The following is a 26,357-nucleotide window of genomic DNA, read 5'->3' as shown; positions in this document are numbered from 1 at the left end:
GATTGCTGGCATTTCTCATGACTGCCAGTGTCAAAGGATGGGGACATTGCTGAGATCTCATAACTCCTTCAGCCAAGGGAGAGGACCCACACTGGGGACATACTGCCAACAGGACAGTGCAAACTGGACCCGGCAAAGTCCAGCTCAGGCAAGTCCACCTGCTTTCTAATATCTGTCTGATGCTACTTAAGGGCATCTGTAATCAAAGGCCAGTATTGTTTTTTTGCATACAGGTGTGAAAATAAGCCTGTCTGATCAAGAAACTGAGGCCAAAGGTTCTGGAAGGGGTATGGCAGAGACCTGGTGCCTAAGGGAGAAATGAGAAAAACAGACCCGCAGCAGCCAACTGGAGCAAAATTCCTGGGCAGCTTAACAGCCCTGAGAGCAACTCACAAGACATCCCCCCTAATTCCCTCTTTCTCCCCCCACAGGCTTAGTTCCGGCCCCTCGGTGTAGGTACAGAGCCCTAATCTCTCTGGCATGCAAATAACCACTGCCACTGGGCTTGTCTGTGCTCTCCCCCTTCACCCATTTCCCGAATCTGGCCCCCCATGGTGGGGAAGGGAGGGTGAGGGACGTGGCACAGCGGGGTTAGTGGACCTCCTGTGCCCCACTGCTGGAGGCATCTGTAGCAGGGCAGGTCCTGGGAGGCTAAAAGCTGGAGCAAACCAGGAGGAGAGAGGCTCAGAGGAAGATCTTGAGAGCCTGGCAGGGCTCACCTTGCTGGCTTTCACCTTGCACCAGCTTCTAGGCAAAGCTGGATGTGGAGCAAGTGGGATGCTGCAGATCCTGATGCCCCACCACGTCAGGTGCAGCTCTCCGGTCTCAGCTGGGAGCTGTGACCCTGCTTGGCTGCATCTGATCAGGGGTTACAGAGCTGTGGGCTGCCCAGAGGGACCTCCCCACCTCTGCCCAGCCGTGGCTTGACCTCGCACCCTGAAGCAATCCTGCCTTGCCTGGCAGGATGAAGGTGCAGAGAGATGATGTGGTCACCCAGTGAGGCTCTTGGATCTTGGAGATGGTAGGCATGGAGACAAACCTTGCAGTAAATGTTTGCCTGCTGTACTCTTCTTGCAGTGCCTGAAAATTTCTCTTTCTCTCTTTGTTGCCCTGCCTCCTCCTGGTCTGCCTTTCCACTCCCAGGCTAGACGATGGGGAGAGCTGACCCAGAGGAAGGGCAGCTCCCAGCTCCTGTGAAGCCTCCAGATGGTGGCTGGGGCTGGATCGTGCTCCTTGGCTGCTTTGTGATCACCGGCTTCTCCTATGCCTTCCCGAAAGCCGTCAGTGTCTACTTCAAGGAGCTCATGAAAGATTTCCATGTGGGCTACAGTGACACAGCCTGGATCTCCTCCATCATGCTGGCCATGCTCTACGGGACAGGTGATGCTTGGACACACTTCCCCTGCACCCCTCCCCAGCTGGTGCCTTTCACTGCCCTGCTTGCAGACCATGTCCTCATGGGTTCTCCTCATGTTCCCTGGTCTGGTCATGAACGAACATGCAGAATGCAATTGTCCTACCGCTTCTCTTCTAGAAGTGTGCTGCATTCCATGTCCCTGTTTCCTCTGTGCCAGGAGACCTCAGGGGTCACCCCACCTGCCTCTCAGACAGTTGACATGAGGTTTGCTCAATTGCTGAAGTGCTGCCCCTATGGCACCCACCTGTCTTGTTCCCAGGGAACAGGCAGCTGAAGGCATGGCAAAGCAGAGGTCTCCACACCACCGTCCCTTGCCCTTGGCCAGGCCCAAAAGATGTATGTGTCAGCAGCCAAGCAGTGATCTCCATCATTAGTGTTTCATCTTCCTTGAGTGCCCTGCTTGGGCTGGCTGCCCCTTCCCAGTTGTCTTGTCTCCTCCTGGTCTTCTACTCTGTCTCCTCTGCTTCCTCCCAGGACCAATATGTAGCATCATGGTGAACCAGTTTGGCTGCCGGCCCGTGATGCTCATCGGCGGGCTCCTAGCTTCTGCTGGAATGATCCTGGCATCTTTTACCACCAACATCATTGAGCTTTATCTGACAGCTGGTGTACTAACAGGTGAGAGACCCAGGAGTTGAGGGCTGAAGGGGACACAGACTTACGTGGGGAAAAGCCAAGATCATGTTGTATCTCCCTTTAGTATTGCCATGTCTAGCATCAGGTCCCCCCTCATCTTTTCACACCTGCTCACAGGAGACATCTAGTCCTGGATGTTGCACCTGTGGGAGATGCATCTGCTGGATGTAAATAGGCAGGGCCTTTGGCTGAGAGGGACTGAAAGAACATAAGTGATGCTCAGTGATCATGGCAAGTGGGGTGGCATCAGTACATAGTGGTAGGAGAGAGAGGCAAAGTCCATGTTTAAGCCACAGGTCCTGTCTAAACATGGCCACAGTTATGTGATTCAAGTACACTTCAGGCAGATAGGCTGCTGTAGCCTATCTTTTCTGGGAGCAACCCACCAACATGAAGGAGCAGAGGCTTGTGAGGAACACAAGAATCCTATCATGGGACTTCAGGACTAGGGTAATCTGAGGGGAGTTTTCAGCTTGTTGTGAACCATGTCTCATGTTCTTGCACTCTCACTCTCGCCCTCGTGTAGGTCTGGGTATGGCATTGAACTTCCAGCCCTCACTGATCATGCTGGGCACTTACTTTGACAAACGTCGGCCTCTTGCCAATGGACTGGCTGCTGCTGGGAGTCCTGTCTTCCTTTCCTCCCTCTCTCCACTGGGGCAAGTGCTGCTGGAGAAGTTTGGTTGGCGAGGAGGGTTTCTTATCATGGGGGGCCTTCTGCTCAACTGCTGCACTTGTGGGGCAGTCATGAGACCCCTGGACATGGGCATGAAGCGGAAGATGGAGAAGACTCAGGACAAATATGAAGCCAAGGAGATGCTGCCCATAGGAGGGAAAACAGAGGAGGGAATCACCACCACTGATGGAACCAAGAAAGCCAAGAAAGCCAAGAAGAAGCCCAGGAAAGGAAAGAAGCTTCTGGATTTTAGTATCTTTTCCAATCGAGGGTTTATCATTTACACTATTTCAAAGTTCATCCTGGTCTTGGGTCTCTTTGTGCCCCCCATATTGCTGGTCAACTATGCCAAGGACACAGGTGTACCAGACACAGAGGCTGCATTCTTGCTCTCCATCATCGGTTTCATAGACATCTTTGCTCGCCCAGCCTGTGGCATGGTGGCAGGGTTGAAGTGGGTCCGCCCTCACGTGGCGTACCTGTTCAGCTTCTCCATGCTCTTCAATGGCTTGACAGACATCTGCAGCGCGAGGGCTAGCAACTACACGGGGCTGGTCATCTTCTGCGTCTTTTTTGGCATCTCTTACGGCATGGTGGGCGCACTGCAGTTTGAGGTGCTGATGGCCATTGTTGGCTCCCAGAAGTTCTCCAGTGCTATTGGGCTGGTCCTACTTATTGAGGCTTTCGCTGTGCTCATCGGTCCGCCCTCTGCAGGTAGGTGTCTTCTTGCAAAGCACAGGTGATTTTTTCTGGCTGCCATTCCACAGTGTTGCAGGTATTGGGCGTGGGCACAGTACTTCAAGAAAGACCCTATTTCTCAACTTCAAATTTCCCCTGGAAGCTGAGATCTGAAGTGAAATCCTCCAGCCTCACTCCATGCACAACACTGAGTCTGAACAGGGGCAGAAAATGGAAAGTGGTATTTCTCTCTCTGCTGTGCTCAGAGCACCCGAGCGATGGCAGCCCTAGGGCTATCCAGAGTGGCATGGCATGACTTCCAGTGTCCCTCAGTCCCGATCAGTGGCACTTCCCTCTCTTCCATGCTGGGATTCAGACCTCTGCCTTCACTGCAAATGTTGCATAAAATCACGTTATGGGAAGGGTCAGGTACATGCTGCAGGCAAACCTTTGAGAACATTCAGCAGGACAAGGTGAGGATCTTTCAAGTGCTCCTTGGTGTCCGTGGCCATTTGATTGGTGCTGTGAATAATGGTCTCAATTTGTGTTGACCCCAGTCCCAAGGCGTTTTGGTGTCAATCAAGTCAAAACAGTTTGTAGAGCCACCTGAGGCATTTGCTGTTACTTTATTTTTAAGAGGATTAAGGCACTCACAGCTTCTCAACTAGTCTAGACTAGGCCACAGTCCCTGGTAAGGTCCATGCCCCATGAACAGCCCATAAACAAGCAGTTGAATGGGGAGAGACCGTTCACCCAAGAGGTTGGTGTAGGTTACTGTTAAGTATCTGAGAAAGCAAATCATGTCAAAGGATCATTTCCAAATGAAGTGCAGTTCCCTGCATGTGTGATTTGCGAGGAAGGGTCAGGGACAGACCAGGGGCAAATCCACTCTGTTGCTTCCTGCGCTCCCTTCCTTCAGCTGCAACACGTGGGCTTAAGCCCATCAGTGAAGACCTCTGTGCAAACGATCTTTTCCCCAGCACATACCACCAGTTTTGAGCAAAACCTGCCATCAGCAACTCCACCCAGCTCTCAACGTAAAAATTGGTGTCCAAGAGAGAGACTCTCTTGACGCTAATAATAATTCATGTCCCATCTTACAACCTGTGGGGCAATCAGCAGTCCCAGGCCAGGCGGGGCCAAGAAATATGTGTCTTGGAAGCAGCTGCAGAGAGATCATGGTGGGAGAGGGGGATTTAACCAGTGGATGGTGATGGGGGACATCCCTTAGCCCTCCTGCTGTGCCTGCACCATGCACACGCCCAACGAGACACAGACGGTGCAGGGTCACCAAAGAATGATGTTGGGGTGAGCCAAGTGTGGTTCCCACCTTCCCCGCATGGGGACTTGGTGCTGCAGGACCCCCGTGGTACGGGAAGCTTGAGTGTGCTGGCAAACCCCATGGCTCGGGGTCGGGGGAGCAGTGCTTGGCTGGAAGAAGGGGGCTGAACAAAGTGGCTTTGTTTGGTGTAATCCTCCTGAGCTGCTTCCCGCGCTGTGGGGCTGAGGGCGTTCGGCGCAGGATAAGCCGCACACACACATGCAGTGCACGCAGGCTCCTTGCTTGCCGGCTGGCTGGGGTGAATGGGGGCTCGTTCACCCACCGAGGAATTTGCTGCGTGCCTCCCATGACTGCTCTGGGAGGCACCTCCATGCCCCATAGTGCAGCAGGGACCAGGGTCCACATGCGCAGTCAGGAGCACGGGGGACTGGGATGAAGCCTCTGGTCACCATGCCCTGTCCTGGCTCAGTAGGTGCCACCCTGACTGCAGCAGGGTGGCTGCTCAGGCTCGCCAGCACCAAGGACTGGGAGCTCTACCTCCATGGCCAGCCCTGGTGCATTCAGAAGGTGCATTGAGAACATGTCCTTGGCAGAGAAATAATCAGGCGTGGGCCAGCCAAAGGGATTTCTCTGCCAAATAGATGTTTCTTCTCTTCTGAATGTTTTCCTGACATGATAGCTTAAGAAATAGCAACGGCTTCTCAAATTTTGTTTCTTTTCTGAGACTAGGCAAGCCAGGCCCTCAGAGGCTAGTCTCACCTTGACAAGAAGAAGCTGGCCCGCCATGACGCAGGACCATAACATCAGTGTGTTGCAATTATTTAACCTTGTCCAAACAAGAAAAAACACCAAACCCACGCTCTTATAGTACTTTCCCTGGTGGCACAGTTTGGTTCTTGCCCAGGGTCATTTTTAGATATTTAGATATTCCCTTGAGACATGGGTCCTCAGCCAAAAGCAAGTGCTGCCCACCTGTGCATGCAGGAGCACGTAGGCTGAGGCTAACTGTCTCATCTCTTCTCCAAACATCAGGCCGCCTGGTCGATGCTCTCAAGAACTACGAGGTGATCTTCTACCTGGCAGGCTCAGAGGTGGTGCTCTCCGCTCTCTTCCTGGCCATGGCCACCTACTGCTGCCTGAACCGCGGGAAGAAGAAGGAGCCTCCCCCAGAGAAGAACCCCTCCATGGGCGGCGGGAGTGACACCGAGGAAGCAGAGTACGACGTGCAGGAAGCTGAGGAGCACAGCAGTGACAACCACCAGCCGGCCCACAGCACTGACAACGCCATGGTGGCAGCTGGCGAGGAGGCCAACCATGTGGCAGATGAGCAGAGCGGGGAGGGAGGCGGGTGTCCCGCGGGGGACGGGGAGGTGCTGGCACGAGACGGCTGCAACGCTGACCAGGCGGTGGAGAGGGACAGTTTTTAGCCAGGGCAGAGGAACGGGCACGTATAAAACTGGCCTTGTTTGCATGCACCTCAGCATGGGAGGGTAGGTGGGATGTGGGGTGGAGAAAGATGATACAAAAGCAGATGTAAGAAATAAGAGGGAGAGGTATAAGAATAGCTGGTCCTTATGTACATATGTCCACATACCTACCCAGTGATACATCTGCTTGCATCCTGCACCCATGCTGGTACAACACAGGCTCAGAGCAGCCCAAACACCAAAAAGAAAAAAAGAATTATTCTTCTTTCCTCATTTCCAAACCAGCCCTGGAGAAAGTCTTTTGAAGAGACTGCCAAGGACTTCCCTTTTCCTTCTGCGTTGTCACAATACAGAACACAAACAATTAGAGACTCTTTGTAATCAGATCTGATATGCTTTGGTCTGGTGTCAGTGTTTCCTCCGCCCCACTTCCATGGTCGAGATAGCGCCAGGCGAGCTGGCAGCAGGCTTGGGAGGCGGTGTAATCCATAGCTATCAGCCAGCATGGGGGCAGACACTGTGTCCCCTGAAACACCTCCCTTGGGCACTGCCAAACCGGTGGGACACCGGCTCTGACCACCTCTGTCTGGAGCATCCTTTGTGGGGGTAAATTTGGGGCTGTGGCACATGATGCTGTTTTTCCCAGTAGGCAAGCACTGGGTTAGAGGCTGCTGCTGGGGTGCAAAAGGAAGAAATCTAAGCAAGACTAATGCCATTAGTCGAGCAGCCACGAGACAGAGCCTCGCTGCCAGGAATAGCAGCGCACCGGCTTTATCTGGGCTGAAGTGAGTCCTGTTGACCCGTGAAGGGAACAATTCAGCCCCTGTGGGGGTGGGACTTTCAGCACAGGTAAATAACTGTGTCCCAAGTGATTATCCACTCAGCACGAATGGCACCAGGCATGTGTGTGTTTTCCTTTTAAACAGAGAAAACCCCCTTACGTAAAGGAATCAAACGTAAGGCAGAAGAACTAAGCCGAAGCTCCTGGGTGCCACTGACGAGAGTGTTGGAGCACGTTGCAAGGCAGGCATGACGCCCTCAGCCCTGCTGCAGTTGTGGATTTCTCGCTTCAGAGAGGACAACCTTCCCTGGCATGCTTAAACCACTCTTAATCTGCTTTAGGACTGGATCTTTTATAAACACCCATGGCCAAAGCCCTTCCTTCCGCTTTCCTGAACTGCTTCACCTCAGAGACCCTGGGAGAACCTGTGACTAGAGTGAGGGATCAAAAACTAAGAGAGGGCTACAGGGAACGCAGCTCATGGGACCATCAAAATAGGTGTTTCATTGCAGACCAGACTGACTACAAATAAATAGGTACTGGGCAAAGCCTGCAGGATTAGTAAAGCCATTTAAATCCAGTGAGGGTACAGGGACACAAAGGAAAGTGTTTCATTTTAGATGCTCCCGAGCGAAGAGCAGTAAATGATGATCAAAACAAAGGTGCTGAAGAATGTCAGTTTAAGAAAAGACATAGGAACTGGAAACCTGGGGTGGGAAGAAGGTAAAGCCCATGGAGCATGCCTCACCATGGTTAACACCACCGTTGTGAGCCAGTCACAGTGGTGACTTTGGGCTTTTTCCTGTTCAAATCCCCTTAGAAGCACCCCAAATCGGGCTAAGCACCATGACAAACCCCAGACAAAAAACTCTGGTAGAATGAGAAGCAACAGCAAGGGTGATGGAGCCCCACAGGCATTCATTCACTGCTTCGCAGACTTGTTCACCCCTCCCACAAGGTAAGGCCACTGTTTCTGCTCTGCTCGACCAAGTTGCTCCGCAGCTCCTTCCACAGCAACCCCCAGCCCCTGTCCCCCCAGGTCAGGTTGTCCTCATTCACCAATACCTCCCCCAAGAAGTCACCCACCACTTCACAGAGGTCCAAGGTCCACAGTGTGAAAACAACTGCCCTTGTCAGCACCAGGCAGGTCACTAGAACAAGGTCCCCTCTGTTTCCTTGTCACCAGTCAACATTTCCCACTAAGCCTCCCGCTCTTAAATCTTTTCACAAAAGCATGTAAAAGCCCTTAGGGCACAAGATCTCAGTACAGACGGTGCTGTAAGACACCCAGCCCTCTCCCTTCCCCACCACCAGCCAGGTTGCCAAAAACCTGGCTACGCTGCCTTCCACTTCACGTTGTTGGCTGTCAGGCAGGCTTTGCTGAAGCATTTTTTTTTTCTGTTCCTCTAAACTGCTCCATACTTTGGCACAACAAACAGCTCTGAAAGAGGATCAGGGACTTAAGCATCAGCTCAAGCTTGTGATGCAACAGCTGAGCTGTGTGGAGAAGCTGGCCCTGGTGGGGTGCACGATGCCACCGTGCAGAACTGAGGCAATCAGTTTCTTTACAAGGCTGGTGTTTCCCTGGGAAGCCAAGATGCAGAGAATCTGGTATTCCATGGAGGACTGGTCTTGCTCCAGCATTTATAACCTATGCTGCAGCGACCACATCAGCTAGGCACAGAGATTACCCACCAGTATAAGCAAGAATAAAAATGGCCAGCACATGACACCTATCTTCCCATCACCATATTTTAAGATTAAAACCATGGAGTATGAGTAAACAGATTTCTAAAGAAAACCCATGGCAGACAGGAAATGAAATGTCACATTTTTCTTTATTAGAGACAACAATCAGTACATCAGAGTCCATTTAAAGCTTCCAGAGCAGCCTGACCATGAATGGCTTTCTTCCAGGCACCCACAGAGATGACTAAGCTCCAAAAAAACAAAGAGAAAAAAACCCCCAAACAAACCAAACATCTCAATCATAAATTAATGCCCTTTAAATAACTTCCCTCACTACCACTAGAATGTAATGACAGAGAAGCCAAAATCCTGGCCTCTGAGAAGCACGCCACTCCTGGCAGTTCTGCTGCCTGCTAAAAGGGAAAGTGCCACCTGAATCTGGCATCAGCCCATATGGAGGGAAGGAGGGAGAAGAGAAAAGGAAGGAGGAGGTAAGCAGCCTCGCTGACCTTGGTTTTCCCTTCCCCCTTCCCTTGTGCTGGGGAATGGGACGTTTGCTGCTGCTTCTGGCTGGCCCAGAGGCAGCACAAAATGGTTGTGCAGAGACGAGAGGAGAGCAGGAAGGGGTGGGCTATTCACACTTTGCACTAAAAAACCTCAAAGCCTCTGCCTACAGGCCATGTCTTCCTCTGTCCATAAAGCTTCCTGCCTGTCCCCTCTAGTTTTAGGATGGGATATCTCCTGCGTGGTTCTAAGGTGGCTCCTCCTGGCACCTGCACAAGAAAAGAGTGTGTAGGACTGGCTGCACTTCCTCAAGAAGCACATTTCGTTACTGACCATTGCAAGGAGCCACAATAGAGGTGAAAGAGGGAAAAGAAATGCCTGCAGCTTTGCCATTATTCCCAGGAACCTCTCTGCCTCAGACAAGCACCTTCACCTCAGCATCTCTGCCGAGCAGGAGGGCTTCTTCCTGAGACAGGTCCCTCCTCTCCCCCAGGGAGGGGCAGAGCCACATCCTGCAGGATTCAGCCCTGTTCTGGCTGGAGCTGGAACACCCCCTGGGGTGTAGCTATCAAGTGTGCATGTGGTGCCAGCTGGGCAGGAGCTCAGGGACTATGAGCAAGGTGGTGGTCAGGGAAGAGACTTCTAAACCTTTGCAGCAAGGTTGCAGCAGCCCAGCATGGACTGGTTGGTAAAGATTGGACCAGATGATCCTTGTGATCCCTTCCAACCTGGTATTATATGATTCTATGATACCAGCCCCTGCTTTGAGAACCTCCAGCAGCCCCTTGGGTGGGGGTGGTGATCAGATCACATGTGCCACCACCAGTTCTAGGCACCAGTTCGGACTTGCTCCTATTTCTTAAAATGTGGTGCAAAGATGTGGCAGTGGTGGGAGTGATCCTCCTACAAAAATTGGTCCTCCAGCCCATGGAAGGAAGAGACAAGAAAGCTTAAAATAGGCCAGAGAATGGGAAGTTTGAAGACTGCGAGCAGTGGGGTAAAGAAAACAATGCTGGTGCTAGCACTTCCGCATAGCACAAGGGGAGGACAGAAGGGGGCTGTTCTCGCAATTTGTATCATCTCCAGATGTTTGACTGGCTTCCATGTGCCAGAGTGGAGTGGTGCATCCCACAGGCTCAGCAGCGTCCTGTCTGCACACAGTCACATGGTGGTGTGGTAGTGGATCGTCCTCACACCTCGGTACCCGAGTTGGGCAGCAGAAGTCTCTGGGGGAACAAGTAATATCCACGCGGACAAGCAAGGGAAGAGAGAGGAAAGCAGAGGTTGGTCTCAATCCAACCAGCTACCCCCACCCGAAGCAGAGGAGGAATCCCAGGCTGCACATACACAGAAATCACGGAGGATGAATTGCCATGTGAAATACATGTTTTTATAACAGTCTGCAAAGTCTTTCCTCTGGCCATGCCAACACAGTCAGGCATCATCAATGAGCTTTTCACCATTTGTGTTGTCCTTCCTGCTACCCTCTCTCTCGTTTCCTCCTTCTTCTTCTTCTTCTGCCCCGTCCATGTATGTGTCCTGCCCATAGTTGAGAGTAGTGCGGGCAAGGTCCACCTCAATGGGAAAGACGTCTGCATCTCGGAGCACGGCGTAGCAGTCGTCGTAGTACTTGGACATTGTGGAGACGAAACGCTGGAGCTGGAACACGATGTCCTGCACTGTAGCAGAGACATGTTGGGAACAAATCAGGTGAAAACCCCCTTCCCAAACAGAGTGAAGGTTGCAATCAAGCCTCCCTCGCTAGCATTAGATACAGTCTCCTACACATTAAAGCCTTTTGGCCTGAGGGTGGATGTCTCAGGCACAGCCACAGAAGGGTTCTTCAGCAAAGACTTCTGAGCTGAGATGAAGGAGGAGCGTAAAGGTCAAAGCTGTGTCTGCCTGAGCCCTTCGGGTGCTGGACACAACAGTGGTACTCACCGTGTTTCTGGTCCAGGAGCTCTATTTTCTCTAGCACGTCCTTCCTCATCTTCGCGAAGCGTGTGCGAGCCTCCTGCCGGCAACGCAAGATAAGGCGGTATTCATAGTTCCCAGTGCTGACCCGGTAGAGGGGTTCATTCAGAGCCTGCCAAAAACACGGTGCCATTTTAGAGACCCCCTCAACAGTGCTTGTATACAGAGTTCTCCTCCTGATGTGGACTCACAATGACCTTGGGTTATTACAGTCCTCTCAGGCTCACTGGAACTGCAATTAGGAAGTAGGAAACATGAGGAAGGCTGAGCCATGTCAGCAACTGGCAGGCAATGGGGCCGTTTTGAAGGCCAAAGACACACCAACCACCATGAAGAAAAGCATCACTACACTAAGCAAAGACACAAGTACAGGCATCTTTCAGCCTAGCATGGAGAAGTGGAATGGCTACTAATCTGAACTATTAAGACAGATATTAGGAACAAACAAGTCTAGGGTCTAAGAGATATATGAATTTATACTAATTGCACAAAAAATTCTGCCCTCCTCTGCAAGTTTCACCCTATATTGATTGCATGACATATTATACAACTACAAAGGGAACCCGGTGGTATCTATAACCATCCAGACACAAAGCTGGAGAACAGTAGGGATGGACCTATACATTGTCCACAAAACAGTTTTGAGAGAAAGGGGGTAGGTCTGTCAGGAAAACAGCATTCCTCTCTTGCACCTGTAAATATAACATATATAAAAATCTGTGCTACTGACTATGGCTTGGTAATGCACGCTACACGCACCGAAACCCAAAAATGTTATTATGCAAAACTGGGATGCTTTTCTTTCCATTTAGCAGGAAAGATATAATTAAGTGTTGCATTAGAAAAGTTTTATTCCTTCCTGGCACTAAGAACTAGGCATTCCAAAAATTCAAATCCCTGCTCTGAGATCAATACCTAAGATAAAACAAGATTTTACTTTTACACAGGGAAATTCAACATGTAGGGGACACCATTAACTTATCTTAAACAGAGCAGCTAAAGATTACGATTGTAAAACTCTAAAACAGACAGCAAACTGTTACTGGAGAAAGTCACCAGGTTTTTTTTGGAAGTCTTCTGATTTTAGATTGCTTATTTTTACAAAAAAAACCCCTACTGTTAAGAGAGATCCTTTAATCAATTTTCTTCAACTACATATACAGCTTTCACATGTGTTTTGCTAGAGAAGCTAAACCTCCCTTTCTCAGAAACAAGTCCAGAATTAATGATAAGCTGTGCACTACACACAAATGGAATCTGTGAAGATAACACCTTAATCCTCCTTCCATAAGCTAATATTACTGAAACGCTGAGACAGGCAATCACCGAGCAAACAAGCTGCAGAGAAGTCTGGTCCTTTTACTATGCCACAGCACCAGTGCTTTATGACAGTTATTGACAGAGTTTCCCAGGTAGCATTTACGGGTTTCCAATTTCTAATATATTAAGCAGAAATTTGCACAATTCTTAGTGTGCATTCACTAGCTTGGGTGCACACAGGCACAGAAACGCTGTTAATACCACAGTACTGGTACTCACAATGCAGCTGTACTCTTCATCATCCATCTCTTTGACTTTCAGGCAGTAAGACTTCACAGAATTTAAAATTTAAAAAAAAGGCAAAACAAGAAAGAAATGTTAAGAATTAGAAGTAATTTCACCATCACCCACAGCCACTGGGTTGTATCATTTCAAGCCTTCCTTCAATGCTACAGCGAGGGACATTGAGGAAAGCACAGTGGGATCAGAGTATATTAAACATCCCAGGTGGAAAGAAAGACAGGAAAGACAGGAAGAGAAAACAGTGAGGAAGAGACAATGTGCTTACTATTTATATTGCAGGAGCAAATACTTTAGATAAGTATAACCTAGTAAAAGAAAAATCCTGCATCCATCTACTGTTCAGGAAAACACAGTACCAGAGAAGTATGTGGACGGAACAAATAAAGAGATTAAAAAAAAAGAGATGAATTGTGGGAAGGATTGATGTGGGAAGAGATGGTGTCATATTCACTTTAGGGCTACAGCTCCAAATAATTTTCTCAACTGATAAAAGGAAATAGATTCCTACAGCTACAGAACAGATGCACTATTTTGGGGGCATAGAAAACAAGGGGTAAATGGAATGGAGAAGGGTAAAAAAAAGCATAGCCTACATGGAAACAAACATGATTTGACAGTGGTTTAATCTAGCTAAAGAAAGACTATGCAAAACTACCTGAAAATATGGACTCTGAGGCTGGTGAGCTATTTAGGGGAGTTCAAGAACACAAGTTGCATAGGAACCCTTTACAAATAAATAAGAAAATTAATTTGGTGTTGTAGAAAATAAGTCATCTGGGTTCTGGGAGATCTCTCTTACCACTGAGAACTATTTGGTGTCTGCATCTGAGTAATCTGGCAACAAAAAATTGGAAAAAATAATGCATTCTCGCATGGACTGTGGAAGGATGGACATGTGGCTGTATAGGCTATATGTGACCCCCAGGCTAAGATTCTATGAAACATAACTTCAACTAGCACTAAAAATAAAACAAAACAAAAACCAAACCAGCGGCTCACCAGATATTCAAACTTGACATCCAGGTATTTTTTGATAGTCAGCCTTGTGTCAGGAATGGCTTTATTCAGGTATGTGTTCAAGTCAGTGAGCATCTGCAAAGCAAACATCCTGTTGCTGAATGTCAGACCAAAAAGCACGACTACAATTCAAGTGCACATCTAACCAGCACAGGTCATGAGGCTGCCTCGAATGAACACTTTTTAACTAGAGTGTATCTGAAAGAAAATGTTTGATCTTGACTCAGAATTGCCATGGTTAGAGCATCTGTTACAGTCACCGGCAAGTGGCTCCAGCGTTAGGAATCCACACCTCACTTTTGGTCTGAATTTGTCAAGATTATGTAATCTTGTTTCATTTTCAATTAGTCTTGGAAACCACTCTCCCTGATTCAATGGCCCACTACCCAATGCTGTACATCCAACGTGGTACTGAAAGTGGTGCTCAAATCAAAATTTAATACTCTCTTTGTTAAACTAAGTGGGCAAATCCCCAGGAGACTCTCACTCAAATATATTGACTGAAATCCTTAAATTGTTCCTGGACTGTTTATCTAAACTCTTTCAAATTTAGTGATGTTCTTTTAACTATGGGTACCAGTATCAGGGAAAGGGCTCTAGAGACTACACTGAACAAACTACCCTCTCATCCACAAAAGAAAAGGAGAGGAATATACTCATGTGCAAAAGTCAAAGGCACATGACTGATATATTCAATATGTAACCTCTTAGGTTCTTTATGAACAGAGTTCCCTGAAGGAAAGCAAAGACAGTTCTTCCCGCGATGAATTATCTTTAAGACCACACCTTCAAAGACAGGCTTTCTAGATTCTAGATTCCACTCTTCTCCAGACCCTTTACTCCTACAGTTAATTCTTTACCGGCTTAATGGTTTTCAGAAGGTGAATCCCAAACTTCTCAATGTTGCGATGGGCATCAGCAAATTTTATAAAGGCTTCACTGGCAGCTGGTTGTGGCTCCCGTACACCAATGACAGAGAAAACGTCTCCAAATGCTGGATGAGGGTAACAAATACAAACAGATGAAAGAAGTCGGCCCTGGAAAAGAATCTTGCCTCCAGTTACTACCATTCCTTCACATAACCTTGCAGGTAGCTGACGAATGATTCTACATATTCCCTAAAGACCAGAAGTTGGCAGGGCATATCTTCAATGTCTGATGTGAAAGACAGGGCTTGTGTTAGCACCATAACTGCTATTGGCAGGAGAAGAGCCCTTCCCAGCTCATTTCTGCAACACCTAGTTTTCTCTAGGATGAGGGAATCACTCCTCAAAGTACTGACTAAAATTCCTGAAGCTGGAGGTCAAAGATTTCTGCACCCTTCACTCAAGATTCTTTACCTCTATGTGTCTGGGACAGCTCAAAAAAAGCTCTGAGAAGACTCTTCGTGTGCTCTGTCAAGCCTGTGGTGGAAACGAGAAAAAGCATTTTAGTCATTTCACTGAAACATAACAGAGGCATCTTTCTCTCCCACCTGGTGTCTGATGGATGACACGGTTTACCTTTGTATAGCTCTGCGGTCCTCTCCAGCTCCTCTAATCTCTTCACTAGTCCATCTAAATGGAAACAAGAATCAGAATATAGAATTAAATCAGTCAATTCCAGGACATGGTTAACACTTGACAGACTGCAAAAACACCAGTTTAATATTTTTGGTTCAAATTTCCCTCATGTCTAAGGCCTGTCCCCTGGTCCAACACGGGAAGCTTTTAAAGTAATTGCCAATCACTTTTACAGAGTGTGTCATCACCTATCAGCACTCACTGCATGGGTCCCCACTTTAAATTAATTTGAGTTTAGCTAACATTTAAATGGCCCCAGAGACAGGAGGCAATCACAACAGCGAGGCACAGCAGAAGGAAAGAATTATGAAGGAATAACGTGGAACATGTAACTAACTTTAAAAAGCTGGTAAACACAAGAGGGTAAGTGTTGCCTTAAGAAAATGTCCTCCTGGACAATACTTACCATTGCAAAGTATGGCCCGGCTTAACCCCAGGGCGTCCGCTGTCCCTGAGCTCATGTTCTCTACCAGTCGATGCTTTACTTTCTTCAATACTAAAGGCCAAAAGAGAGTTGCAAACCAGGATCAGGGTAATTTCTGTGGGCATGAAAGCTCACTAGTGTACTTCACTGGTTTCTCACTGAACTTAACTCACTCTTGAGGCAGCAAACAGAAGAAGAAAACCATAGAAACTACATATTCAGTCAAGCCAAGTTCTATCTTGCCTGTCTGTTCCGCTCTCACATCCTGTAACTTCACCCAAATGAGCCTCAGCGCTTCTTTTGGAAGACTACGCCAATAAATCCCTTCACTATAAGCTACCTATCGTGATATTTGGAACTAAACTTTCCTTATGCTACTTGCTGTATTACTTCAGCTGAAGTCAAGAGACAAGCCTGAAAGCAAGACAAATAGGATTTAATGCTCAAAGTTATCCCTTTACTTACTTTTATCTTTTGGATCTTAATTAAATCCTTTTGTCACCCCTTGATGGAATTCCTTTCTGTCTTTGGTGGTCATACTCTGCAAATTACTAGAGACAATTATGTCCCCTTTGGAATCAGATGACTCAGCTATATTTATTTAGAGGCAAACTTGCAGGGGTGCCAAGTGCCTGCAGCTCTCAAGAACTCCCTATTATCCTGAACCCCTATCAATTCATCAGCAACTTAATCATCATGAAAATAAATGAAAGCAAAAAGAACAGATAGGTTTTTTAGGAAAGTGAGAAACATAGACCATATCAAGGAGACAGCTGTGTAGGCTTAGTTCAATAAACACACTTTGTTTTAGAAATAAAGCCTCCCCTCTCTACTATGAAATTCACGGTTGTACAAAACTCAGTGTAGACAGGTATTCTCCAAGCAGAGAAACTGCAACCAGTGTTTTTCAACAGGCAGATTTCTGTGTATAGCTGAAGATCTTAATAGGTCAGCATAACTTACATGTATTAAAAATAAATAAATTAAATTATTATCTAGTTAAGTTTCATCATCCATGCTAAACACAGCATGGAAAAACAAGCCTCCTGCAACAAGTCAAGCCTCAATTTAACTTTCAAGACGGCTTTGAGAAGTCAGGGAAGGATTCTTTTAAACCTGTAATTCTCTTGGGCAGTATTCATTTGAAAATGACTGAGTTAAAAGGAAGAACGGAACCAGAATTTTACTTTGGTTTTAGCTGGGACCAATCTTTTGCTCCCCTCCCCCGCTGTGTCACTTCAACACTATAGGGAGAAAGAAGCCAGTCTTACCGATATCCAAAGACTTCCCCTGCTTTGGGTCAGCCTGAAGCTTGTTGTAGTGTATCGTCACTTCTCCCTAGAGAAAGACCAAATCCAAAACTGCTGTGCTGGAAGCAAGTAGCAGTGTCTTCCTTTACCAGTGGACAATAAACTAAACTACGACCCAGCAGCTCCAGTCTCCCCCTCCTACCTCTCACCTTTACCATCTGTATCATCTTGGCCACCTCCACCTTGGTCTTCCCTTTGACAGACTTGCCGTTCACTCCCGTGATCTCATCGCCAGCTGCTACGGTGCCGTCCAAGGCTGCTGGGGTGTTATCAAATACCTAGCAGAGAGGAGAAAGAACACAGGTACTCTTGAATCAAGAGGAAGAAAAAGGTGAATGCAGGGCTAAACAACAAAAAAGGGACCATTACATTCCTTCTACTTAACTCAGTTGTATTTGTTCATGGTGAAGCTGTGTTTTTTTCCCGTTCCTAACTAAGAGGCAGGCAGATCATCTTGTTTTCTCAAGAAGTTCTTGCTTCCAGGATGTAGCTCCTCAAGCACAGGATTTATTGATGTTGAGAATGTCACGTTGTTCCCCTGTCAATTCTAATATGCTCTCCAAGGAGAAGTATAATTTCAGAGGTCTTAATTTAATTCTTCCACACCTATTACGTACCAGGGTAAGGAAACCTCAAAGAATCACAGAATGGTTGGGGTTGGAAGGGACCTCTGGAGATCATCTAGTCCAACCCACCTGCCAAAGCAGGTTCACCTAGAGTAGATCGCACAGGAATGTGTCAAGGTGGGTTTTGAATGTCTCCAGAGGAGACTCCATAATCTCTCTGGGCAGCCTGTTCCAGCACTATGGCACTCTCAAAGTAAAGAAGTTTCTCCTCATCTTCAGATGGAACCTCCTGTGCTTCAGTCTGTGCCCACTGCCCCTCATCCTGTCATTGGGCACCACTGAGAAGAGTCTGGTCCCATCCTCTTGACACCTACCCTTGCGATATTTATAAACATTGATGAGATCCCCTCTCAGCCTTCTCTTCTCCAGGCTGAACAGACCCAGCTCTCTCAGTCTCTTTTCATAAGAAAGGTGCTCTAGGCCCCTGATCATCTTCGTAGCCCTCATTCACTGGGAAGTGAGATGATGTCTCCCACTTTGAGATAAACACTTAACATAGGGCTCTCCACACTTCCCATCTCTCAGGCCAACACTGTTTTACAAAGGTAACTTATTCTTCCTCCCCGAGTGCCCACCTGGACAATGTAGAGACAGGGGCAGTACTGTGCTCCTCCCCCAATGCTGATCCCAATCAGGTTCTGAGAGTCCTTCTTCAGAGTCACCGTCCCGGGTACAGTGGGGATGCCCCTAGAATGAGAGCAGGTCAATGGGTAACAACAGTAGGCAGAGCTGCACATGTCTGAAATGGCTCTGGTGTCTGAGCCAATACAAACTGAAAACATAACAGGTGTCGCACATTTGAATTCATCACAGTATCTCCACCATAGAGACTATCAGCACTGGCTAGCAGAAGGACCTTCTGGGCTATTTTCTGAGACTTGCATGCAAGGATTAGAGGTGGGAGAGACACCCTCATCCATTGCTAGGCACTGAGGAAACACTGTCATGTTTTAGAGAGTGTTTCAGCTGCTCTTAGTGCTGGAGTGAAAGGAAACTTTCACAGTGTAAATGAGATACAAGACAAATGCTCCATGTCAAATTCATTGCTAATTTCATCAGACCTTTTACTTGCTCAGGAAATGCCAGTGTTGTTCTCCTTATGGACCTAAGCAGTCCAGAGTTTCTCTCCACTTCTTCCTGCCTCTTATTATCTTTCCTCCATTGTAAATATTTTTTTCTCTCGCTAAGGTCACTAATTTACAGAAGATGTGTCTGCACTGCTTGGCAGTCAGAAATGCAGAGTAGCCACTGCAGAGCAACAGAAGGTGCTCTCCTCTGCTCACCAGCACAGCAATGCCTCAGCCCCAGTCCCCAGAGGGAGCAAGAAATCAGGGCTGAACAGCAAGTCTGACCCTTCAGCACACAGTGTCAGGAGCAGGTAAACTTATCCGCTCCCATTAGGTCTTGGCTGCAAAGACTATTTCTATTGTTAGCAAAAACCAGGAAAAGAAAAGTGAAATACTCACAGCTTATCTTCCTCAATATCATAGTCCAAATCTGCAAACATTGTTTTGGTTAAGTGGGGCCTGTTCACCTGAAACTGCTTATTCCAAACTCCCTATGAAGAAAGAATAAACCCCAATAAACCAGCGATCTCAAAAGAAAACAGCAGAGAATCAGCAGAGGATCAACCTGTCACCCTTGTCAATCCCCACCTCCTCTTTTTTTTTTGAACTTCACATCATGGTTTCTCTTCTTACATCAAAGACACAAAACGTGTCAAGTGTCTCTGATTCTCTGCTCGGAATGAAACAGGAGAAAGTCCTCAAATTTCACAGAATCACAGAATGTTAGGGATTGGAAGGGACCTCGAAAGATCATCTAGTCCAATCCCCCTGCCAGGGCAGGAACACCTAGGTGAGGTTACACAGGAAGGCATCCAGGTGAGTTTTGAATGTCTCCAGAGAAGGAGACTCCACAACCTCCCTGGGCAGCCTGTTCCAGTGTTCCGTCACCCTCACTGAGAAGAAGTTTCTTCTCAAATTTAAGTGGAACCTCTTGTGTTCCAGCTTGAACCCATTACCCCTTGTCTTACTGTTGGTTGTCACCGAGAAGAGCCTGGCTCCATCCTCGTGACACCCACCCTTTATATATTTATAAACATTAATGAGGTCACCCCTCAGTCTCCTCTTCTCCAAGCTAAAGAGACCCAGCTCCCTCAGCCTTTCCTCGTAAGGGAGATGCTCCACTCCCTTAATCATCTTTGTGGCCCTGCGCTGGACTCTCTCCAGCAGTTCCCTGTGCTTCTTGAACTGAGGGGCCCAGAACTGGACACAATATTCCAGATGAGGTCTCACCAGGGCAGGGTAGAGGGGAAGGAGAACCTTTCTCGACCTACTAACCACCCCCCTTCTAATACACCCCAGGATGCCATTGGCCTTCTTGGCCACAAGGGCACAGTGCTGGCTCATGGTCATCCTGCTGTCCACCAGGACCCCCAGGTCCCTTTCCCCTACACTGCTCTCTAATAGGTCATTCCCCAACCTATACTGGAACCTGGGGTTGTTCCTGCCCAGATGCAAGACTCTACATTTTCCCTTGTTATATTTCATTAAATTTTTCCCCGCCCAACTCTCCAGCCTGTCCAGATCTTGCTGGATGGCAGCACAGCCCTCTGGCGTGTCAGCCACTCCTCCCAGCTTGGTGTCACCAGCAAACTTGCTGATAGTATACTCAATTCCCTCATCCAAGTCATTGATGAATATATTGAATAGTATTGGTCCCAGAACTGACCCTTGAGGCACTCCACTAGATACAGGCCTCCAACCAGACTCTGCCCCATTGACCACGACTCTGGCTTCTCTCCTTCAGCCAGTTTGCAGTGCACCTCACTACTCGATCATCCAGTCCACACTTCCTCAGTTTTGCTGTGAGGATGCTGTGGGAGACGGTGATTTCAATGAATTTCAATGATGCATGCTTCAAAACCCACCCACGTGCAGTATTTCCAAAGCACAGAACAAAACATGGTCCATTCTGGAAGCTGCTTCTTCACACGCTCTACCTGCTCAGCACCGTGGCTGCTACAGATATTTACAGTTTATCCCCTACTTCTGCTAAACACCTCTGGTTTGTTCTTGACTTCAGAGCAAGTCATGTCACTTTTTGATGCTCATCTCCTGTCTCGGGAGGCTACGCAAAGCTTTTTGCAACTGATTTTCACAAAAAAGCGTCATTTTTTCCCCACAGACAAAACCCTCCTGTTTAATTTTCTATTTAGCGGACACGTTTTTTCGGCAGCACCAAAAGCGGGGTGACACCGCCTCACCCCGCGGTGGCAGCGGCCTCCCGAGGCGGTGACCGCCACGTCCAACACCACCGGCTGCCGAGGGCTCCACTGACACCTGGCCTCGCACCTCAGGCACAGCCCTTTGCCGCTGCGTGCTTTGAACGTGCCCGCCACCCCCCGCCCACCCGCCGGGCTGGGCCCGCACCGCGCAGGGCCCTGACAACGGGGCCTCCCGGCGGCCCGAGGCCTCAGCCCCGAGGGTACGGAGGGGCAGCGGGCACTGGCCCGGCCGTTTCGGGGGGGATGGCCCTGACAGAACCCGGGAGGGGGACGAGGAGGAGCAGGACCCCCAGCCCCTCCCCCACAGACACCGTCTCCGGGCGCGGCCGTGAGGGGCGGGGGGGGGGGGGAGGGGGGGGGTGTCCCGTGGCTCACCGGAAGTGGCTGCCCGGCGCGCGGCCCCCGCCGCCACCTGCCGCCCGGCGCCGTCGGCTCGCGACACGTCACCGGCGGGGCCAGCCCGGAAGCGGCCGAGGTGCCCCGCGGGGCCCCGCCCCCTCCGCGCGCGTCTCGCCGCGTTGCCATGGGGACGGGCGCCCGCCGGGGAGGGCGGGGTCGGCCCGCTCCTGCCGCCATCTTGAGGGCGGCGGAGCGGTGGCGTCGCGGCCGCGGTTCCGCGCTTGGGTTCTCCCCCCCCAACCCCGAGAGGGGCTCACCTCAGCGCAGCCAGGCCCCTCCGCTGTCTCCCGGGTCTCCCCCGCCCCCGTCCCGCTCCACTTTGGGCTGCTGAGGTGCCCCAGTCCCGGAGGAGCAGCGGGAGGCTGAGCCTTTGGGGTCACTGAGGGGGAGCGAGGTGGCAGCTGAGGAGTCACAGCATCGCAGAATGGTTGGGGTTGGAAGAGACCTCTGGAGATCATCTAGTCTAGGGGTGTCAACCCCATTTTCACCCGGGGGGGGACATCGGCCTCACGGTTGCCTTCAAAGGGCCGAATGGCCCTTTGAAGGCAACCGTGAGGCCGATGTCCCCCAATGGCCCTTCGAAGGCAACCGTGAGGCCGATGTCCCCCCCCGGGTGAAAATGGGGTTGACACCCCTGATCCAGTCCAACCCACCCAGAGCAGATCGCACAGGAATGTGTCCAGGTGGGTCTTGAATGTCTCCAGAGAAGGAAACTCTACACCCTCTCTGGGTAGCCCGTGCTCTGGCACCCTCAAAGACAAGACGTTTCTCTGGGAACTGCTGAGCTGGATGGGTTTAAGGGTTTCACAGCACGGCACGGGCACAGCAGCACCATGGCTTGTCCTGCTGCTGCTGTTTGTGGATCACGGTGAGCTGTCAGCTGTTCGGCCATCAGGAGGGGCACCCAAAGTGTGCCCGCCTCGAGGAAACAACGCTTCCCACGCTTGTCGCTCGCACTGTTGCCTGTGGAAGGTGACGCCCCTACACAAACGCACCCAGCGCTGGCCTCCCACAGGAGGGAGCGTTTCAGAAAGACGTTTGCAAATGTGGACACGTCCCGAACCGACGATTCAGATGACAGCAGGGACACAAAGGGCTTTCAAAACTGGTTGGCACAATTTCTCGTGCTGCTGGCAAGGCAGCGGTGACCTGTGGAAGTAATGTTTTGGGAGCCGGTCAGCACAGCTGTGTGCAAAATCACCATGTGTACGGCAGGATCACCAAGTTTCTGCGCTGTTTTGTCCTCAGCGATGTGTGTGGCAGGGTAGTGATCAGGTGTGCAAATGCATTTTCTGCCTCCATCAAGGCAGCACCATCTCTTGGAGAATTCTTTCATTTCCGGTAGGAATGCAGTTGCCTGTTGCATTACATGTCATCTCTTCCAGCACTGCTGGCTTCTGAGCAATTATCAGGCTGCCAAACCTGACTTATTGACCCAGATTTTTTTAAAAAAAGGCAGTTTTTGAACTGAAAACTCCACTCTGATCAGCGACAAGGACTGGCCGATGACAACGACCTCTCTTGCTGGCTGAGAGGGTGTTTAGTGTTTGCAGTGTGCAGCCCCATGAACCTCTCGACTGCATACATCAAAACGCCGACTGAAGCCACCCACAATGCTGGAGTACAAGGGCAAGAGCGTGTTGTTAATGATCGCTTTGAAGTCCTGGGTCTAAGAGGTGGTTTATTTATGAAGGGAAGCTGAATGAGAAATGCAGTCCTTCAAGTGGGAGCTCTGTGGAGAGCAGAGACTGACACCCTGACCCTGGACGCTGATGGGAGTTTTCCATCAGTGAGGCACTGGAATTGATGAGCCAGGCCCTGATCTCTACACGTGAGGAGCTCGCTGGGGCTCAGCAGCACAACGGCACTTGGCTGCGGCTGAGGATGATGCACAGGAGACAGAGCCAGTCTCTTCCCAAGGCTTTTTGCACAGCAAAAGGCAAGAGACAAGTGTTGCAAGTTGCAGCATGGAAATTCCAGTTAGATAAAAGGAAAAAAAAAATACAATAAAGGTGGGTAAGCAGTGTTGCAGCAGACCAGAGGTGGTGGAATACCCACCCCTAGAGATGGTGAAAATGTAACTGGACAGATTCTACGATGCTGTGATCCTGACAGAGACCCTGCAACGTTTGAAAACATTTTCCTATGTAATCCTCTTTCGAATTCTTGAATCAAAACAACTGTCCATAACTTTCTTCTTCTTAAATACTTACTTTGAAATGCCTTTTTAATTTTTTTTTTAACCTGTCCCCCTTTTCTCCTCAGAGCATATAACCTCGCTATTGACAGCTGGGGGTGACATATTTGTGACACGGTTACATTGCAACCCCTGCTGAACTCCAGCCCCTGGCTGACCGGGCACTGCTGGACACAGAGGAAACCCTGCACAACCCCCCAAAGCTGACAGCTCACACAGACAAGGGCTGAGGAAACAAATGTCACACAGCAGATCGTGGGCAGAGGCTCAAGTCGGGGTTGCTGCCTGTCCAGTGCAGCTCCGTGCAGCGGCTCAGGGCTCTGGGTGTCCCACGCTGTCCCTTTGCTGTCTCCTGCTGGGTGACTGTGGGCCCCTCAGGGTCCCCCCCGGGAAGAGGTGACAACCGGGCCGGCTGGGCTTAATTTCTGAGCGGGGAGCTCCACCGTGTGGGCACTGCCGAGAGCTTCTGCTGCAGGAGGGGGGCCTGGATTCGGGCTTTGCAAAGGTGGGATAATTCTCCTACTCTACTGCAAGGGGCAGGGTGGGGGGGAACCTACCCCGTTTCCCCGAAAATAAGGCAGGGTCTCATATTAATTTTTGCTCCAAAAAGTGCGTTAGGGCTTATTTTGAGGGGATGTCTTATTTTTACATGAAAACCAGTCTGCATTTATTCTTGGAACAAAAAAAACCCCCACAACATACATTCAAATGTAGTCACATCACATTATGGAACATCATGATAACTCTCCAAACTCTGAATTCCATCATGAATTTCTTGTCACTCTATTTCCTTTTTCCATGTACAACAATCTACATTTACTGATATTAATGAACAAAAATCAACATTTATTCAAATACAGTCATGTCACGCCAGCAGGACTACCCGATCTGCGTGTGAGAGCTCAACATTTGCCAGTCCTCATTGTTTTGGGTCTTGTGGGGTCTTTTGAGTGCAATTCTTTTAGGGGTGTCTGCTTTTCTTGGTGAAGGGTCTATTTGTCCTGCCGCATTCTAATTAATTTTACTTTTTTACATGTATAGCTGCCTGGACACTATTTAAATTGACTATTTAAATGAACTGTAACTAGGGCTTATTTTTGGAGTAGAGCTTGTATTTTGAGCATCCTCAAAAATCCTGAAAAATCATGCTAGGGCTTATTTTCGACGTAGGTCTTATTTTCCGGGGAAAAGAGTAGGAGAACTACCTGCATAACATAAATCATTCGCTTGTGCTCAAGAGGGCTGCCCAGAGCTTTGTGTGTGGCCAGGCAACAGACTGGTCCCAGGACCCCACTTCTCCTGAGTCCACTTCTGCTACTAGAGCTGCAAGGGGAAAAAATGCCTCGTGAATGTCTCCTTTCCTGGCAGCTCCTGCCACTAGAAAGAAAGACAGGAGGCAGAACTGGCCTGGGGTAAAAAAACCCAAACAAATAAACAAACAAAACCCTCAACAAAACCAAACCAACAAACAAAAAAAACCCACCTGCTGACACTGACAAGACCAAAAGCTGTAGGTCTGATGTGCCTTGCTTTTGTGCTGCTCCACTGACATGTACGCATTGTCTGTGTCCTTCCGTCTGGCCCTGAAGCATCAGCCTTTGTACACGTGTGCTGCATGACCCTGCCTTTTGTGTACAGTTGCTCCAACATGTCCAAGATCGATGGGATTCTCTCTGTGTGAGATGGAGAATGAATCTGCACGTGCTCTAAAGCCGCGTCTGTCTCAATATTAGAAATCCAGCTGATCACCTTCTCTCAAAGGAAAAGTAATTAATTACTGCTGAAAATGGTAATGTAAAATAAAAAAATAAGGCTGGATGGCCTGTAAAAAAAATCCCAGGAAGCTGTTTGTACTCAAGAATGGGTCCGAATAATTGCTTCAAAAATTTGAAATGCAGCTTTATCCTGAAAAGTGGGCTCACTGCTTACTGTCTACTGATACGACTTGGATCAAGAGGGCTCGGTTTGCACATACAGGCATTTTTCCACCCTTAAATAGAAAAACCATGAAAGTCAGCCCAGGCTCTGAGAATCAAACTGCCTCTGCTTGTCTTTCATCACGTGTAATAAGGAGTCTGCAAGCAGATCACACGTTGCATGACTAGTTTAGCTTCTTGGCACTCAGATGCATTTCTCTGTACTGATTCTCGTGTTTCTGGCTGCTTTTCTGCTACTGTTTTCAGTGTCAACATGACTAATGCTGAGCTAACACCCTCCTCAGTTGCTGCCCCTTGAGCCTTGTTGTCTGTTTTTTGGGGAGAACTTTCAGTGGGTAAGTGTGGGGATTGTATTCCCTGCCCACTGCTCCACAGCTTGCCTGCCCTATCCCTGCCCCACTTCTGCTGGGTGCTCCAGATCCCTGCAGGGGCCTCTACATGGGGCAGGTGGGAGATAGAGGTGGAGGTGGTGGCCCAACTCAGGTGGCTTAGGGGACAGTCATACTCAGGGGTGGTTTATCACACGCTGGGGTGGGTGTTTGCTGTCAGCACATGTGTCTTGGGGCTACCAGCTGAGAGAGGAAGGGGTGAGAAACGTTGGAAACTTAGCTACAAACAACCTGACTGCTTATTTCCCAACCTGTACATCTTATCGCTGCTGTATTAAAACTCCTCCCAGAATGAGATTTGCCTTCAGTTCATTCTGCCAAGCTGGAGGTCCTCCCCCATGGGAGCACCAAGCTCTGAGTGCTTGCCCCACGGAGTTTCAGCAGAACACAATATCGCCGTCTTTTGGAGTTCAGGATGACTTAGTTTGGATGGTGAAATTTCACATTTTTGAGATGAAAAGCAGTATTTTTGTGCATTGATTCTGTCCGTCTGTCTCCCCCTCCCCCTGGCTCAGTGTTTTAATTGTCCTTCTTCTGAAATTTCCTGCATTTAGGATTATCAGAAGCTTACACAGAGGGA

At 49.0% G+C, this 26,357-nt stretch overlaps 2 protein-coding genes across 3 annotated transcripts; one reads left to right on the top strand and one right to left on the bottom strand.

The window, feature by feature from the left end:
* The first annotated feature begins 1,026 nt into the window (after positions 1-1,026).
* On the top strand, positions 1,027-6,116 carry SLC16A8 (solute carrier family 16 member 8). Its single transcript, XM_065629117.1, has 4 exons — positions 1,027-1,380; positions 1,892-2,035; positions 2,580-3,443; positions 5,722-6,116. The coding sequence occupies exons 1-4, from the start codon at positions 1,152-1,154 to the stop codon at positions 6,114-6,116; spliced, it is 1,632 nt and encodes a 543-aa protein (XP_065485189.1). The 5' UTR covers positions 1,027-1,151.
* A 2,612-nt stretch (positions 6,117-8,728) lies between these two features.
* Positions 8,729-21,324, bottom strand: PICK1 (protein interacting with PRKCA 1). 2 transcript variants are annotated; one of them, XM_065629105.1, is made up of 13 exons: positions 21,231-21,324; positions 19,033-19,124; positions 18,142-18,253; positions 17,090-17,218; positions 16,902-16,968; positions 15,613-15,702; positions 15,147-15,200; positions 14,985-15,047; positions 14,505-14,638; positions 13,627-13,719; positions 12,604-12,654; positions 11,032-11,176; positions 8,729-10,769 (listed from the first exon to the last, which is right to left on the bottom strand). In XM_065629105.1, the coding sequence occupies exons 2-13, from the start codon at positions 19,071-19,073 to the stop codon at positions 10,525-10,527; spliced, it is 1,224 nt and encodes a 407-aa protein (XP_065485177.1). In that variant the 5' UTR covers positions 19,074-19,124; positions 21,231-21,324; the 3' UTR covers positions 8,729-10,524. The 2 variants fall into 2 exon arrangements, with proteins under 2 accessions (XP_065485177.1, XP_065485169.1); XM_065629097.1 differs by lacking the exon at positions 21,231-21,324 and adding an exon at positions 20,300-20,365.
* Positions 21,325-26,357: the final 5,033 nt, after the last annotated feature.

The sequence above is a fragment of the Caloenas nicobarica genome, chromosome 1 (assembly GCF_036013445.1).
Source record: "Caloenas nicobarica isolate bCalNic1 chromosome 1, bCalNic1.hap1, whole genome shotgun sequence".
NCBI lineage: Eukaryota > Metazoa > Chordata > Aves > Columbiformes > Columbidae > Caloenas > Caloenas nicobarica.
Note: the sequence above shows the minus strand (reverse complement) of the source record. Positions and strands in the feature narration are given on the sequence as shown.